Genomic DNA, 17,599 nt, shown 5'->3' with positions numbered 1-17,599 from the left:
AACGAATGTGAGGTCCGAAGCACTGCTTTGAACATCCCCACTAGGGATGCAGCTGGAGAGGGGCTGGGGTTTTGACTGCAAATGAAACGCGGCCGGCTAGACCCCTCTCATGCATGGCTTCATTTGGGGGCTGTAAGGACACCAATGGGATCCCATGCCTATGCATCGCTCTCCCCGTGGCGTCCCTGCCGCCGCCGTGGAGCTGCTTCGCCTTTGCCTCTGCCGGAGCGTGCGATGCTTGGGAATGCTTGGGGATAAACAGGCAGTCGGGGCAGTGCTCGGGTGCTGCAAGTCACGATGCCACGGAGTGGGGTATATGCAGGCCGGAAGGCCCAGCGTGGATAGCCTCACAGCCTCCCAACCCAGGTGATTCTGCAGTATTACATCGCAGAACCGTGCTGCAGGCGGCCGATGACAGGACCAAAGACGTGCGGAGACAGCCGACATGCGGGCTCTGCCTGCGGTTTATTGGGGCATTGCCAACTCGTCGTCTTGTCAAAGCTGCAGCAACAACTGGCAGACGCCGTGTTCACGGACACCGACATTTACACCTGCACATACACAATATTGCTTGTCGCTCAAAGCAACAATTGGATCCTTCACAGGAGTTTCGGGACCAACTAGTGGGCGCCAGGGAGGCTGTCGTAAAAGCGATGAATGGGATGCCCTAAACCAAAGGCGCTAAGAGAGGTATCCTTAACGCCAGTCAGCTTGTGGCGGCTCTAGCGGTCTTGACCTCGTGCTTGGTGGGTCGTATCCAATGCTGACGCCCAAGTGCCCCATACAAAAAGGTCCATATCTCGACACTCCATGAGGCTTGGAACTGTGAGTCAACTTCTTCACCGCGTCGAAGAAGGTCGAATGTGGTCCGTAGCTGCATCTGGTAGGCATACGGACCGAGTGTATACGGAGTCAAGCACGTAGATGCTTCACACCGAGACGAAATGCGTTTGTCCACCAAGTAGATGGACTGACAACGTCGGCTTGGTTCGGAGTTGCGGTCAACGATGGTATCGTTACCTTTGTTATCAACTGCCGAGGTCGTATGTTGCCTGCTGACTGAGACTTGAACCAGATGTGAATACCCATTGTGCTTGATGTCAGATGTCCAATCCTCAAGGATGGCTCTCACCACTTAGGTAATCAATAATGTTCTAGACCGTTAGTTCAGGGAAATTGACCATGGTCGAGATATATGTCTACCCAAGTCTTGGACCAATTGGGTATGACTGGAGCCACACCAGCATTCTGGTACCCACTGCTGTTGTGCTACCGGGATGTTTAAACCCAGCATCAGAGAACCTCTTCGTGAGGCTCCTGTTCCATCCACAATACCATGCCTAGCACTAGTATACGAGCGCACTATTATGTCACTGCGCAGATCACAGCCACATAGTCCAGTTCGGTAGGTCTGGCTGCACGTAGGGCTTAACGCAACGGGGACCCGCAGCGAATTCGAAGATGGTTCGGTTCAAGTGTGTCACCTAATTATTCGATCTCTGAAGCACAAAAGAGAAGAAGGAGGTTTCAACCAGTGTATCTTGAACCTCAAATGAGCTCAAAGCCATCCGGGAGTACACGTATTCGGAAAGACTTTTGAAGCATGATCGAGAGCAATGCTCATCCAAGCCAGCTTGTGGATGTAAATGACACAGCTCTTCCCTGTTGGATCAGAACGAGAAAGCTTGCGACTCCATCTATCAACTGTCTTCATTATGATAAGTACGTTTTGGTGTCCTTTTCACATAGGTCGTCCTGAAAACAAGTCACATCACAAGATACCTCCAATGGCAGCCATCTATGCGAGCGGAGTTGCACGCTTCTGAGAGTTTTCCAATCTGTCCTCATTTCTAAGCCCAAGAAAGTACTAACATGCATAACTCTAGAGCACATTAGTAAAGAATTTACGGCTGCTGGCCTATCACTGACTGACCTGGAGCGCTTGAAACCGCGGAATAACTGCCGTCTTTAGCAACGCTGATGTCAGGGTGAGCAGCGCCAACCCAAAAGTGAATACAAAGTCAGAATATGGACCATTTAGCATTCCCCACAGCCTCACTGTAGTCAATATTACCTGGTCAGTCCACTCCAAATTCAAACAGTGATGTTCTTGGACCTGACCTTTCGGCTGAGCGCAGCGTCCGGGTAGTACAGTCTGGAGCACGCCCCTGATATACAACTAAGAAACCTACACTTTAGGATTGTGTCTAGTCTTCGTCAACTGACTACGAGCCAAGAGTGAGTTGGTCTTTTGTTGCGCATCTTCTACTTTGCCGTCTATAAAGATAAGCACTCAACACATTCGCATAAATAAAGGGATACCCGCATCCTGCTGGGCCTTTCACAGATCTATATTGCATCTTGATTGGCAATTGAACATCATCATCGTCCTTACGTTGTCAAATAAAGCTGCCTGTTTTGCTTTCCAGGGCTCGCTGGCGAAACCTCTCATGATGAGTTGCATGGGCTGCACCTTGGCCACACGCGGTTCTGCATAACACGGGAACTCAATGAGCTCATCGTGCCCGGTGTATGTCCAAGTCCAACAGAGGCTCGGAGCGGTATGATAGATAGCCAAGTCGATTGGACCGTTTGATGGCGACTCAGATGCCCTGTCTTCTCGTCTCATGATCTAAATCATTCAGAAGACACGAACATGTGGTGCAGTGAAGCATTTTCGTATAAACCCAACGATCATTGAAGCTTGAAGCTGGGATCTTTTGTCACCTTCCACTGGTTTGACCTGTTTCTGATAGCCTGGGGTGAGAGAATAGAATGCATCTACTCCTTGTCAATAAAGCCAGCTCTGGGTGTTGCTACAAACCCTCGAAGCATATCAGCTTCAGTAAGTATTACCTTACGGTATCGGCGTAATATCATTATGATGCTTGCCGGGGTATAAAGGGAGGGTTCGTGTGGCACAAGGTGGGCACCGGGCCTCTGTGAGGCAATTTTGCTTGTGATAAGACAGCACCGGCCTTACCAACTCGAAAGGGACTGCTATCTCCCACCGACATGCCATGGCCAATGAGTCTTTGCAACGTTGCTCAGCGAGCGTTACCGCCTGAATGCCTTCCTAGCATGTCGACACGCAAGTGTAGCCGCCATCAGATGACAGGAGAATTCGACATCTGAAGTCGTCATGTACCAAAGGCTTGCGTATATACACAAAAGAAAAGCCGAGCCGTGTGGTGGGTATGCAGAGTCGCATTTCGGATCACCGGCACAGTGGTTCTTGCCTTCGATACCACAACACCAAAGCACCACATCGACGAATCGCATATCCGGCACCCGAGCTGGCCCAGCCATTCTCCGACTTATTCCAAAGCGCATGGTTCCCCGTGTAGGGAATATGTCACGCGCGCTGTCCGCGGAGACAGCACACCAGGACGCAGATAGGATCGGCCGGCACTGGGCACGGAACAGCGGCACCTACGGGATCGAGCGGAAGGGAAGAGGCGATGGGAACCTAGTGTACGCAGGCCTTGTGCTGTGCGGTCTTGGGAACGAGGCGTACCTGGACAACGGAAACCTAGGCCCAACCTAGCGCCGGTTGACATTAAATCAAGCTTTTCGCCTGCGTAGGTCAGGCTAATTTAGTATATAAGTGGCCCCACGGATCTATCGAATGAGCTCTGGCCTACGCCGCCGCGATGTCACTGTGCATGCTCATGTACCATAGGGAAACCCCTGGCAATTCTAGAAATTTACGAGGACCAGGCTCGGGTCGTGGTGGTGGGTGTACTCAGGGAGGTCCTGCTTGCTCTGTTCCATACGGAGGTCTTCTCGAAGATTTGCGCTGGATAACTCGTAAAGGAAAGCCGGGGTTGTTTAGACCACCAACTCTAACGTGTCAGCTTCCGAAAGTGACTGGGATCGACCGTCGGCCATGGGGGAAACCTGCGTGCCGCGTTTCCGTGCTTCCGTGTTTCCATGTTCAATGTACCGTGTATGCAGTTGGAACACTACCGTCATGGGCAAACTTCTTGAGCTACGCAGCGAACGACTTCAGATGAAATGGTAGGTACCTTTCGGGCTTGGGCAACATAAGCTTCATTTCAGCTGCCCGAATGATCAGACAACGGACCGACGCTTGCTGGCATGTCCAGCTTTGACGGACATCTAGCTACGAACTCATTGCAGCTGACCTTACTTGTGGCCTTCCAGAAGGCATTGCCGCTTGCATTCCTCGCAAGAACGCCTCATCGCAATGATCAAACCAGTCTTGCATGCATCCATCCGTAGAACCGTAGTGACTGCCGGTAGGCCCCAAGCTACCTTCCATAACCAGAAGTGCAAATTCCAACCCTCAACGCCTTGCTCGATGATATCATGCCAAATCAACAAAGGAAACGGAGCCACCAGCATCATAACTCCTCGAATTTCTCAGCGATGGGGCTGAGTTTCGACTTCTTGCAAGCCTTAGGTGCTGGTAATAAGACGAAATTCGGATGCCTTCGTTTGAGCTGTTCCTTCTCGCACTCTTCATCCTCCAGGCGTATTCTGCCCTCGCCGTACCAGACTCTGCGGATTCTAAGCCAAAAGTCAGCTTCAAACTCCATCGTGTTTGCCGTAAAATCCCGGGCAGGAAAACTCACGTTCTGCACATCGGGCTCCAGATCTCGATGAGGGCCACAATGGCGATGAATATCAACACAGTAGTGACTAGTGTCATGTCGGCGTAGCGTCTAACGAGATAGAAATGACCCGCGTGCATCTTGCAGGGGACGCGGTCGTACAAGGGCTTGTTTCCCTCGGTCTCCAGCTCGACGGTGGTGAGATGAATCCGTGCTGCCTTGCCTGTCTCTTCTCTGATAATGCTGGAGTCGGGGACGACGGCCTGGCTGGGTGGCTGCTCCTTCTCCGCAACGTGGTCCGAGGAGTCTTGCAGTGAAAGCAAGTAGGCCGTCTTTAAGGGCCGAGGTGATGCGAGTGCCTTTGACGGAGTCTCATCGTCCGAGGGGCTATATGGGCGGTTGTCAGGCCGCGTCTCCAATACATCCTGAACCCCGGCATCCTCCACCACGGCGATCTCTGGCTTGATGAGGAAGGACGAATCATGCGGTGCTGTGCTCGATGCGATAACTGTCGACTTGGGAGGCGCGTGCTGCAAGAGGACAAGTAGTGGTGCGGCAAAAGCCCACGACGAGGCCGAGAGCGCACAGAGCGCGATCGAGGCCTTCATCTTGTAATTAGGTGGGCGATTCAGTATTGTGGTTGTTTTGTTGTTTCCAAAAAGTCCTTCAAGACCCAGGTCGACAGGCGGACGGACTGCAAGCAGGGGCCGCAAGGACGAGCTGGTCAATATAAGTGCCTGGACGAACCGGAACAGTTTGGACCCTAATAAGGAGATGGAGGGGTCTGGTGCCTCTGGCAATTAATCTAGTCTTGCCAATGGTCTAGGCCCCGTCACGACGCGGGGAAACACGCAATGTTCCTGGATGGCCTTGAATGGTGGAATGGGAATGAAGCCCGGTGGTCTTGGCAAGCCCAAGGGTCGAAAGTCGAGGTGCAGCTGGGCTGATTGAAGTAAGCTGAACGCCAGCCGGAAGACAAAAGCGGGCTGGCCAGGCGCGTGGGGCGGCCGGCGGAAGGGGGAGACAGGAGCGTCTTGTTAATCTCGCCAAAAAGCTGACAGCCGACGACGATGGCTTGATGGCGGGTCCTGTAGAGGTAGGCGGGGAGTAGTGAATATTCGCGGGAGTCGACAGGCCTCAGGTTATTAATGAGAGAGCTGCCGGTATTTCCCACTGCCAACGTGCTGTCATGCGCGGCTCCTCCCAAGTTGAGTAAATGAAGTACGAATCCTAGTGGGGTGCTGCTTGGCTTTGGGTGACGAGCGCCAAGCTGGGAGGCTGTGAAGGCTACAAAGAAGAATCTCGGCAGGATCACAATGCTGAAGATGTGGCAGCAGATCAGTGATAATAATAATCCCAAAAGATGGAGACCTCTCGCGTAGATCGTAACATTGGGAATGGTCCTGCAGCGACTGTGCTGTGCCGTCGGGGCGCTGGTCCGCACCTTGGCCATCTACGTCCAGAGTGGGTTCGACGCAGTATCTCGTCTCGACACAGGCGCCAGAATATACAGAACTATCCCAGGGTCGCCATGGCTTTGACATGCAGGCATGGATGCAGGTCCAAGGGTCCCCTCCCACACATCGTACCCAGGTCGCCCGGCCTGTCTGGGCTGCCTGGCAGTTCCATAGTGCAATGGAACTGGGCCAGGAAAGTCATCAAAGCTACCCACTCATGATACAAGCCTGACAACCTAGCGGCAGTTTTCTTTGTTTGTGCCTCTCAACCTCTGCCCGCTAACTTATTCTGACAGTCCAAGCGTCCAGTGCCTACTAACATGGTAACGACCACTAGGGGCACTGGACCGCAGTGGTGCCACTACTATGGTACAGCGGTAGCACCACAGCTACCAAAGCAGTTAGTCAGTGGGCCCTTTTCGGCTTTTGCAGCTTTCTTTGCGTCGGAGAGGCGTCTGCCTTCTCGCCCAGGCTTTGCCAGGGGCCGCGCTACAGTGCTGCTAAGGCTGGCTGGCCCTTTCGGCGCTTGCTTCAGGTCACGTCGATCTGGTGTCTTCGGGGCAGACTGCGCATTTCGTTTTGCAGGAGATTGGCATGTCAAATTATACCACGGAGCCATGTGCACTGGGAGGTGCATCACCACACCATGATTTTAGACTTTGCGGCCGCCATGGATCCCGCTGGCTCCCAGCTTGGGAATACGTCAGGCCGAGCTGCGGCTCAGGCCAGAGTCAAGTTTTTTGATTCCTTCCAGCGCATCCTTCCGGGAGCCCATCCTCGAATAAGCTCAGCATAGCCTCTCGGTAGTTTAGCGTCGCACCAGATCGGGCATGACCGACAGCCCAGGAATGCCAGGCCCGGCGCCAGGACGTGCATCCCTCCTAAGATTGGTGGCGCTGTTTTCTAGTCCCGACAGCAGCTCCCCAGCTTGCCCAGCTACAACACGCAGACGTCGGTGTCGAACGATGCTTGGCACGTGGGGATTTAGATCACGACACTCAAGCCTCCAATGGTGAAGCCAAGCCCATTTGCCCAGCTTGCCAGCATAATACATGATATAGCGCAACGCCGCCGACCTCAGCATTCGCAGTGTTTCGGCGGCATTAAATCTCTCAATGCCGTATGCGGATCGACCTCGTCTCGACTTGACCTCCAGGTAGCCCAGAGGACGAAGCACGGTTATACAGTAAGTTAGGTTAGCAGGTTTCTGTCATGTTTGACAGTTCTGCCAGGGTGCCCAAGATGAGGCATGAGCTGCCGGGTGGTTCGCCGAGCCCTCTCTTGGTCCAAACACTTTGCCAAACGCACTCGACACAAGACTTGACAGGAAGTTATTTAACGTGCATGCAGTTGCGGGGAGGGATGCAGAGGGAGGTCAAGTCTTAACCCAGACGTGGCCATACTCGGCTCAGATCTGCGCAGGGGGGGTTTTACAGGTCGGCAGCTGATTGGGTCTCTCCACGAGCTGACCCGCGGCTGTAAGTCTATTCCCCTGAGAGGCTCCTGTAATACGCAGGTAATCTGCATACACGGATCCGAAAGCGATAGCTGTTCCTGGCCCGATGACATTAAGGTGACAATGAGCGTGCAATCCTATCGAAAAAATCGGGCCCTGCATGCAACGCTCGACATGCCCACAAAAGCGGACCAGATGAAGCAACTAAGATAGAAAGATAAAGGCTCTTGGCCCATGTCCGTGCCGGGGGACATGTGTGTTTCAGTCGCGACAAGCAAAAATGGGATCACACGCGGGCCCGCTGAAAGCACCGACCGTCACTAGATCTTCGACAGGCATTTGACACATCTTCTTCTCCACGGTAGACCGACAATGCAAGGTATACCGAGGTCGCCAAACCTTTCCTCCGCAGGAACAGACCGCTGGGTAATGTGACAAGCACGACAAGGCTGGGCATCTATCCGGCGGATCAGAGCGGTCTGCCGGCTGGCGCTCGGTTCCATCAGACGCCGCCGGGGTGGGAAGAGATGCCTGGAATACGTATTTAAATTGAAGCATCATGCTCAGGCGGCCATATGCCGACGACGACACTACTCGACTATACGGTACAAGTGAACGTAGCGCACGCATCGCCCGCGCCTGGACCAATGGTTAGCTTGTGTTAGTAATGAGCGTTACGCCTTCGCGCGACTTTCGGCACGGCATAGTCTGTCTAACTAGGAAAAGATTGAGAAAAGCCGGCCGGGCGTATGCATGATGGATGGACTATTGACTACTTGGGAACCCATCAGTCTCAATTCTGCCACCATTCCCAGAGTTTCATTCCAGACCACCTTGGACCCACGAACGAGAGAAGCAAGGTAAGCATCGCATTAGCCGCTAGTAATGTTCTCGTCTCTGGGATCCCACCCAAAACTCCACAGGAGCCATGCGCAGAACAGTGGTTTTTGTAACGGCACCCGACACTTCTCGAACACGTTTCGACCTTTATAGGAAGACAAGGAAGACAACTGCCAGGCATGGCGAGCCGAGGTGAGCGTTGATTGGCGCGCGGCCGGACCTGTATGCAGCATACTCTGAGGTCCTAGTTAGGTAGGTACCTAGGTATGCAGATAGCTCTACCTGATTCCGATCACCGAACTCTGGGATTCGCCATGCACTGCTAGAGCAACTCTCTGTCTCCGAGAACTGTAGCTTGGGATTGCCAAACCACAGGACCTCGCGCACAGCTACCTTTTGCTGCTACCGACATACCATAGGAATCCAAGTCCTTTGAATTCAGGGTGTCATGACCCATCAACCCACCAGCCTCAAATACATAGCAGGAGGATCTGGAACTGTGGCCATGGGCCGTGCACGCCGGCTTTGGCTCCAGTTGGTGTCCGACGGGAGCCCATTGGATGGACGTCTTGGCACTGCAAGGAACCTCATTCAAGCCAGTGGAGGCGCGTAAAGTGCTTCGACTCAGTTGGCCAGTTGGGGGCGCTGTGTTCGGCGTCATTCCAGCAAACACCAACGGGCTGCCCAGAGACCCCCCAACGCGGCCTGAGATGCTGAGATCATCCGCGCACGCATCTTGACTCTCGACGACAAGGCCCAGCCTCGGCTCCCACCGATGGCATCCCGTACGGGACCACAGCCGGCAGCCAACCCGACCCAGCGCGAGGCTTCGTTCCCCCCTTTGACGCGCTCGGCCACCCTGCCCGACATCAGCTCCTCGCCTCGCACCTCGCGCTCCCACCTGGCCCCCGAGGATGCCTTCCTCGCCGCCTCGCCGCCCCGCCAGCTGAACGGCTTCGAGAGCAACGCGGCGTCCCACGACTCCGGCGCCGAGTCCCGCCTCCGCCGCCTGCGCTCCAAGCTGGGCAGCAGGAGCCGGAGCCGCCACAGGCGCCGGAGGCGCACCTGGAAGAAGATCCTCTGGGTCAAGCAGTCCTTCCCGGACAACTACACCGACGCCACGACCTTCCTGGACAGCCTGCAGCGCAACCCTCGCCTCCAGCCCTACGAGTTCTGGCCCCTGGTCGCCGACACTACCGTCATCGTGCAGCAGGTGTGCTCCGTCACCATCTTCGTCGTCTGCTTCGTCGGCATCTTCACCGAGAGGGTCTCGCCTGTCACCATTGTGGGATGGAGCAGCTTTGCGACCTTCCTGGGCTGGCTCCTGTGGGACTGGTGGATAGGCCAGGAGGGCGAGGACGAGGTGCTGCAGAGGCAGAACAGCCTGCGCAGCCGGAGCGCGCGGCAGGCCCGGCAGGAGAATGCGCGGAATTCGACGGCGACCACGACGCCCTCGGCGGCGAGCTCGGTGACCAATCTTGGGAGCACCGAGCGGACTCAATCGCAGGGCAACCTCGTCGCCATGCGCCAGCACCATGGCGGCTCTGCGACGTCGTTGCAGTCCAGCACCTCGCACAACAGCCACCAAGGGCGCCATGGCGAACCCCAGGACGGACCGAGTCACCGTCCATCTTCCCCCCTCCGAGGTGGTCGGCTTGGCCTCCGGCTGAGCACCATCAAATCCGCCATCCTCATCTACTTCACCATCCTGGGCCTTTCACCCATACTCAAGTCGCTTACCCGATCTACGTCACCTGACAGTATCTGGGCCATGTCGTTCTGGCTTTTGGCTATCAACATCTTCTTCTACGACTATTCGGGAGGTGTGGGAGTCAAGTTCCCGGCGTCTCTATCTACGAACGCCGCACTCATGGCGTCGACGGTGCTCGCCTCCCGTCTTCCATCGACCGGGCAGGTCTTCAGCCTGACCCTGTTCAGCATTGAGGTATTCGGATTGTTTCCGGTCTTCAGGCGGTATGCTAGACACCGGAGCTGGCAGTACCACGTTGCGCTGTCCGTGTTATTAGTCATCGGTGCCGGAGGCGGTGTAGGGTTGATCCTGAGCGACAGGAAAGACGGCACGTTCCCCTGGCGAAGTGGGCTCCTAGGGGTACTGGTCGGTGTCCTGATCGCCGTCATGGCCATGGGCGCATCGAGTTGGTGGCTCATAGGACTGCAGAAGTACAAGAATGCCATGAATGGGCCATGGGATGCTGCAAGGCCAATCATCATGAGTCGGAGGCAGTGGGACGATGGCTGACGCGTTTAGGCACAATAATGAATATAAAACGATATAGAGGACACGAGAGGCTGATTACGTGAATGATTCGACGTGCAACCCGGGACCTGATACTACTGTAGCGTAAAACGTACCCTCAGTGTACTGTGCTGTGAAGTTTATCGAGAGCTTGCTTGTCGATTACTGTGTCATGGCAAGGGTTTTCGGCGCAATTTGGCGGTTTCTTGCTCAAGGTCATGGGTGTAGAGGACTGGCATAGAACAAAGACCTGAATTGTCGAGAACCTGACCAACACATACGTATTCCTTTGTTTCGAGACCTAACAAGCAGCCGAGTGATCAGTCGACCCTTTTTTGGTGATACCATCAAGTACACTGGCCAATCTCATCATTTGACCTGGCTAATCACTCTTCATTCAGCACCTTTCCAACACCGGCCTCGTAGCCAGGGGGGGTTCCTTGTTGAGAGGACCATGGCCTGGACGTCGTCCGTATGTAGTAGCATGTGGGCAGTCCACGAGTACAGGAGCAGTCACGGGTGAAGCTCTCTCGCCACACTTCTGCCCATTGTGTCATTGGATGATCCACGCGATCTGAAAAGCTGACTATCAAGTAACTCGGTATATTACATTCGAGCATCCTGGATTTTGCTCATACATACCTAATTGGGTGTATTATGCTAGCTCAGGGCAATGCCAAGAGATACATGCTGTGCTGGAGATCTTACAGATCCAGTTGATCGTCTCTAGGTTGCGACTACCCCAAGTCTCGACAAGCGCGTTGTCTTGTTCATCTTGGACGGATGGAGGCCCCTTGGACCGGCCAAGTTGGAGATGGCATGGATAAAATATGCGACCTCTCGGACACAATAGAACAACACCTCAGATGTTGGGATCCCGATAGGGTTATATTTATGCCTCTGCTTTGCAGCGGCGGAGAACTGCCCACCGGCTCGCCGTTGGCACAGAGATGTCCCTTTATGCAACCGCAATGCCAACAACCCGTTACCGATCTGGATGGCCTATCGGCTAATGCTCTTGGAAACCCGCAGTATAGGTATTGGGGGAGTACGAAATGTATCGGTTTACTGGGGTCCCATGGTACCCATAGTAGGGAACCTTCAGCTCACGAACGTCGCAAGCAAAAATTTGACGAAATAGTGACGAGCAGATTACCCCCCATCGAAGAAGATTTGGACGACACCATCTGGGACATCGACAAGGGCAAAGATGGGCTGAAAGAGGCGGAGCCACCTGCCACGTTGACAGTAAAAGCGAAAATCGTCTCGAAAAAGCCGGAAGCAGAGGAACGTAACGACAGCAGTAGTCTTTACGAAGACGACCGCAGCTCCCCCGACTTTGAGCGGTCGGGTTTATTCTTGTCATGTGCGGAAAGGTTCTCACAAAGCCGCGAGACAGAGGAAGACAACGCTAGCTGGACTCATGATGAGGATGATAGCAGCTCGCTGTATCCTGCTTCATCGAGTATAATCTCGCCGGAATTGGAAAGTCTTTTCGGAGATCAAGAGTCAGAGGAACACGACGAGGAGGACCAAGGGCTGTACTATTATTTCCCCAACTTGGAGCCCGAAGCCGGGTGCTGTTGGCTTTGGGATATGATTAAGTCGGCTTGGAACCGAATCAGAGGTCGGACGGTTACGTTGGATGCATGAGGTGCCATCTTGATCTAGTACAACTACAGGCCATTCGAGTAGCATGATTCCTTCTCGCGTGACCGAGTGCTATCCAGTCAAGTTTCTCAAATAAATATCATAATCGAGCTAGCAGGGGGAACTCGACTGGCCAAAGTACACTTGCAATTCATGACAGCTTGCGGACGAAACAAGCACTCACCGACTGGATATTTTTGTGACTTGTACCCGACCAAGCCATAGCGACTTTTTGATTGTAGAGGTAAAGACTGAATCACGATGACTGCCACTTCTGAATGTGTATCCATGGGGGCCATTGAGGGATGCAGGCAAATCTTCTGACTATACCGCAGAGAATTTGCTCCCATGTTTGTTACGCTGGAGGTGGGACGACATGAAGGACACACTAACCCACACGGTTTCGTCCAAAGTATTGGCACGCTTTTACCAGCGTAAACGCAAGTCTCTTCTTTCAGTCAACCCCTTGATTCGCTGCGCACACAGTGACCCACTGAGGCCATTTCTTCTTGTTTTTATCCTTAATCCTCATTCACAGAGGCGCGCTGAAGTCTAAGCCCACCACTGTGAATCCGCCGGGAGCCAACGAGGGGAGCCGCTACAGTCAAAGAAGCTTATCGATTAAGGTTATACATGACTATGCACCATCCTTGGCCTGATGTCCATTTATATCCGTCAAAAGTGGAGAGGAGGCTTCGTTTTGTGGAAACGGCATTGTAACAGCAGATGGTCTGACTATAACCATACTTAGTATGGGGCGCGCCTGTAGGAGCAGGGGTGGGCCTCAAACGCCAAGACCGACCAATGGCCAGCACCCCGTGTATCAGAACGCCGAGCCCGCCGAGACCTCTGACGATTGCAGTCTGAGCAGACAACATTCGGACGAAAGAAGTGCTGACAATCAGCCAGCCAGCCCGCCCACGGCGCCTGGTCGTGCCTTGTACGGGTTGGCTGGATTATATCAAGCCATGACAGCCCCCATAGGCTCACGGTGGAACGCTGGGTTGCCGTTCCTTGGCGTTTCTGCTCCTCGCCTCTTCCAACCTGGCCCCCATGCTACCACCCATGGACGAAGCGCAAGGCGATGAGACTGCTTGGCGGAGCTTGACACAGACGGGTGCGAGCTTGTGATATGGGCATTACGAGAACGTGAGTGAGAAGGAAGGGGAACACCACGATGTGATGCTGGGGTCGCGGCGCATCATCCTTCCAGAATGTGTTTCTGGATTGGCGATCCGCATTGGCTTGGTGCGGGAAGGGAAGGCAGAGTCTTGAACTTTGCTTCGTCTCCTTTTCGTTTCTCTTCTGCTTCTATATTTACTGTTTTCCCCAGACTCCACGCCTGAAGAAAGCTTGTCCCAGAGGTCGAAGTTGGTCTCTGTTTCTGGACCTGCTCGTCTCCTGCTTTCCTCTCTGCCCTTTCTTTCTTTTTCTTGCTCGCGGCTGGCTCGTCTCTTTTTCTACGTCTCGTTTATAATCTATTAAAACCCTTAGAATGTTGACCATTCGATCTCTCCTGGCCCTCGGCCTCCTCTGCACCGTCGAGGCGTTCCCCGGTCCGCAGCTCAACCCTCGCGCGAGGAACAGGGCCAGCAGCGGCGGAGGCAGGCAGAAGCAGCAGACGGCCTTCCAGCAGGCCCAGCAGATCCCGCAAGGGGTCTCGACGGCCACGGATGGGTCGACCATCTTGGACATGACCGCCCAGGTCAAGTAAGTGCTTAACCGCTTCATGCCTCCAGTGGCCTCCTAATGAGCAAAACTAACGAGATCACCCACAGCGGCCTCCCTCTCCGCTTCAAGATCTCCGGCCCCGCGGACCAGTTCACCGCGGACTCGGGCGTGGACGGGGCGACGCAGCAGGCCGGGGCGCAGGGCGCGCTGGGGCTCAACGTGCTGCTGCACGGCGACGGGGGCCAGTCGTTCTTCGACTTCCCGAACCAGGCGGTGCAGCAGAACCTGGCGGGCGTAGCGGTGCTGGCGCCGGACCCGAACCTGTTCTGGGGCGGCGGGGCGGGCCTGCAGCGGACGGACGGCGTGGCGCACGCGCAGGCGGTCAACGACCTGGTGCAGACGGTGCTGCCGCAGGTCATGGCGTTCAACGCGTCCAACGTCTTCTTCACGGGGGTGTCGGGCGGGTCGCTGATGCTCAGCGGCTTCTTCATCCCGGCCCACATGACCAACTTCCAGGGCACCGGCGTGCTGCTCAACTGCGGCGCGCTGGCGCCCCAGGTCGACTTTGTCGACGCCGCCGCCGTCATGGCCAGCACCAAGATCCACTTCCAGAGCACGCAGCAGGAGCTGGCCGACCTGCAGCAGAGCATCCCGGAGAGCGTGGCCGCGTTCGAGCAGACGGCGGCCGACGCCGGGCTGAACGCCAACCAGATCGGAGCGCTGCAGACGGTGGACAACTCGCCCAACGGCGGACACTGCGAGTTCGACGAGAAGGATTTCGTGAGTGGCGTGCAGTTGATGGCCGACAGCTTCTCGGCGATCATGCAGGGTGGAAACGGCCAGGTCAACGGGGTGAATGTCTTGAACCCCGTGGTAGGCAATGAGAACTTGAAGTTCAGCGGCGCCACCAGGTGAATGGGCGTCGGATGAAAACAGCGTATCCTATACAGGGCCGTCCTCCATAAGAAAACCTGTCCCACGGTGGGCTATATCACCGCGGATCCTCACAAGACTAGGGTCCTACTTATAAAGAATTAAAACTTTGGGGCAACATATATCATCTAAATATTTCGCATTCAGCTTTCTACAATCTAAAATGATATCCCCGGGCTAGCAAACGCCTTTCAAATCAATCATCTAGACAAACTTGCTGTCCTTGACAACATACAGGTCAACGTACTCGTCGACCGGCGTAGACTCGAGCTTCTTGCCATCCATGCCGAGCTCAACGAGCTCCTTAACCTTGGCCTCGGGGAAGTGAGGTCCGAGGTGTCTCTGGTACTTGGCCAGAATGTGGGGCTTGGCCTCTTCTCTTCGCAGCCTGTGGCCCAGAGGAGCCTCGACGACGACCTCCTCCAGGACGGTACCGTCGTTGAGCTCGACAGTCAGGGCGTTGGAGATGGTTCGGAGCGACGGGTCGTGGTAGTCCTGAGTGAACTGGGGGTCCTCGACGCACTTGATCTTCTTGCGAAGAGACTCGACCAGCTCAGAGGTGGCTGCCTCGCCGCCATCGGTGTAGTCTGTGGCCTCGAGACGGCCAAAGACAAGCATCACGGAGCACATGTACTGGATGCAGTGGTCACGATCGGCAAAGTTGTCCATGGGTTTGAACTGCTTGTCAATGATGCGGATGCAAGCCTCGTGGGTTCGGCAGGTGACAGCCTTGATGTCAGCAGCCGACTTGCCCTGCTCCTTGAGGATGTTGTGGATCTTCTGCGATGCCTCGACAGCCGTTTGCGAGTGGAACTCAGCAGGGTAGGACACCTTGAACAGGACGTTCTCCATGACGTAGCTGCCGTAGGGGCGCTGGAACTCAAACTTGTTGCCCTTGAACAGGACATCGTAGAAGCCCCAGACGGGGGCGGACAGGACGGTAGGGATGCCAGGCTCTCCCTTCAGAACCTTGAGGGCCAGGTTGACGGCACGCTGGCAAGCGTCACCGGCAGCCCAGGACTTTCGGGACATGGTGTTGGGCGAGTGGCGGTAGGTTCGCAAGCTCTGGCCGTCAACCCAGGCCTGGGTGACAGCGTCGGCGGTCTGCCTCTCGGTCAAGCCGAGCATCTTGGAGATGACAGCCGTGCTGGCAACCTTGACGAGGACAACGTGGTCGAGGCCGACCTTGTTGTACGAGTTGAGCAGAGCCAAGCAGCCCTGGATCTCGTGTGCCTTGATCATGGCCTCCAGGACGTCGCGGATGGTGAACTGCTTGCCCCCGGCAATGTTGCCGCCGGCCTTGTTGGTTCTCGTGATCCAATCAGCGACGGCGAGGATGGCGCCGAGGTTGTCCGAAGGGTGTCCCCATTCGGCGGCCAGCCAGCAGTCGTTGTAGTCGAGCCAGCGGATCATGGCACCGATGTTGAAGGCGGCGTTGACGGGGTCCAGCTGGAAGTCGGTACCGGGGACCTTGGGGCCATTGGGCACGACGGTGCCGGGCACAATGGGCCCCAGCAGCTTCGTGCACTCCTTGAAGCGCAGGCCCTCAAGACCGCAGCCCAATGTGTCGAGGAAGACCCATCGCGCCGTGTCAAACTGTGGTGTTGAGAGAGCGGACGGTTAGCCGCGGCTGTTGCTAGCGGAACGTCGGACGGGGGGGCGCGGGGTAGTGGGAATCCGGAGTCGAGGAGCAGCGGGTAGCGGTCCGGGGACTCGAATCCAAAACGCCAAAACAAACGTGCAGGAAAGAGACTTACAGCCAATTCGGAGTCAATCGGGGTGTTGTGGACGTAGCTGGCAATGTCCTTGATCTCGGGATCGTACTCCCTGCCCTCGGTCGGCATGGCGGGCGCGGCGGACTGGCGAGAAGCTATGGTGGAGAAGGCGCTGGAACTGAGGCGTGTGCCCGCGGCCGACAGTCGAGGGGCGGCGGTGGTGGCTCGGAGCTTGGAGGACGACGAGAGAGCTAGGGGAGCGGTCGACTGGAGCTTGGTGGTCGGTTGCAGGCGCAGTGATCTCGAGGCAGTTCGCAGGCTGCGGTTGACAGCAGACATCTTGGGTTCGCCCTTCACGAGTCTTCTGGGGGAGAGAGGGAGAAGATTAAGAAAGGAGGGAGTAAGGACCCAAGTTGGCCAGAAGATGCGAGGTGTGAGTGGTTCAATTGAGCGAGAGCTGCATGCAACTAGCTGTCAAAAGGCCGTTCCGTACCTTTAGTGGGTTATGTACTATGGTAACAGCTTGGAGACGGTTTTAAGCCGGACGGGGCCCTGAGATCTGGGGGGCCCTGGGGGGCTTTTCTCTACCCCAACAACCTCTAGCCATCGCAAGCCTCGGGTTCCGCCCTCTCACGATGGGGAGGGGAGCTCGTTTTCCTGGGGCTCCAGCCAGTGCTAGCCACCGCTAGCCCGCACCAACCCCGGCTGCCCACCTTTTTGATCCTCGGCTTAAAAGGGGACACCCTGATGCTACCCAAGACCCTCACAACTCGTGACAGTGCCAACGCCGACGCCGACGCCGACATCAAATCCGCCGTCTAAATCCGAGCAGGCAGAATCGTGGCTGTAGAAAGCACAGATGATCGCTGTGATGGTTTGTCGTATTGGGATCAGCGTGTGGTTCTGTGCCAAAATCTCCTGACTCGGTTGTATCCGGCTATAACTAGGTGACGGCGGTGAGGTCGCGGTCTAAGACAAAAAAAATAGTGGCTCATCACATGGTCTCCTGTCCACAATATCAAAATTCGATGGAAGTCGATGTT

General features: G+C 55.5%; 5 protein-coding genes across 5 annotated transcripts; 3 read left to right on the top strand and 2 right to left on the bottom strand.

The window, feature by feature from the left end:
• Positions 1–4,367: 4,367 nt before the first annotated feature.
• On the bottom strand, positions 4,368–5,185 carry JN550_001687 (uncharacterized protein; the record flags this gene model as incomplete). Its single annotated transcript, XM_049312898.1, has 2 exons — positions 4,368–4,533; positions 4,599–5,185. 2 exons carry the CDS (start codon positions 5,183–5,185, stop codon positions 4,368–4,370), a joined length of 753 nt encoding a protein of 250 aa, XP_049176538.1.
• A 3,920-nt stretch (positions 5,186–9,105) lies between these two features.
• Positions 9,106–10,590, top strand: JN550_001686 (uncharacterized protein; the record flags this gene model as incomplete). The annotated part of the gene is made up of 1 exon (XM_049312897.1): positions 9,106–10,590. The coding sequence occupies one exon, from the start codon at positions 9,106–9,108 to the stop codon at positions 10,588–10,590; it is 1,485 nt and encodes a 494-aa protein (XP_049176537.1).
• Positions 10,591–11,370: 780 nt separating this feature from the next.
• On the top strand, positions 11,371–12,240 carry JN550_001685 (uncharacterized protein; the record flags this gene model as incomplete). The annotated part of the gene is made up of 2 exons (XM_049312896.1): positions 11,371–11,624; positions 11,679–12,240. 2 exons carry the CDS (start codon positions 11,371–11,373, stop codon positions 12,238–12,240), a joined length of 816 nt encoding a protein of 271 aa, XP_049176536.1.
• Positions 12,241–13,732: 1,492 nt separating this feature from the next.
• Positions 13,733–14,823, top strand: JN550_001684 (uncharacterized protein; the record flags this gene model as incomplete). The annotated part of the gene is made up of 2 exons (XM_049312895.1): positions 13,733–13,947; positions 14,016–14,823. 2 exons carry the CDS (start codon positions 13,733–13,735, stop codon positions 14,821–14,823), a joined length of 1,023 nt encoding a protein of 340 aa, XP_049176535.1.
• A 222-nt stretch (positions 14,824–15,045) lies between these two features.
• JN550_001683 (uncharacterized protein) lies at positions 15,046–16,895 on the bottom strand (the record flags this gene model as incomplete). The annotated part of the gene is made up of 2 exons (XM_049312894.1): positions 15,046–16,437; positions 16,599–16,895. 2 exons carry the CDS (start codon positions 16,893–16,895, stop codon positions 15,046–15,048), a joined length of 1,689 nt encoding a protein of 562 aa, XP_049176534.1.
• Positions 16,896–17,599: the final 704 nt, after the last annotated feature.

Source organism: Neoarthrinium moseri (assembly GCF_022829205.1).
Source record: "Neoarthrinium moseri strain CBS 164.80 chromosome Unknown scaffold3_Wmoseri_CBS_16480, whole genome shotgun sequence".
NCBI lineage: Eukaryota > Fungi > Ascomycota > Sordariomycetes > Amphisphaeriales > Apiosporaceae > Neoarthrinium > Neoarthrinium moseri.
The sequence above is the reverse complement of the archived record's forward strand: the minus strand, read 5'-3'. Positions and strand labels throughout refer to the sequence as shown.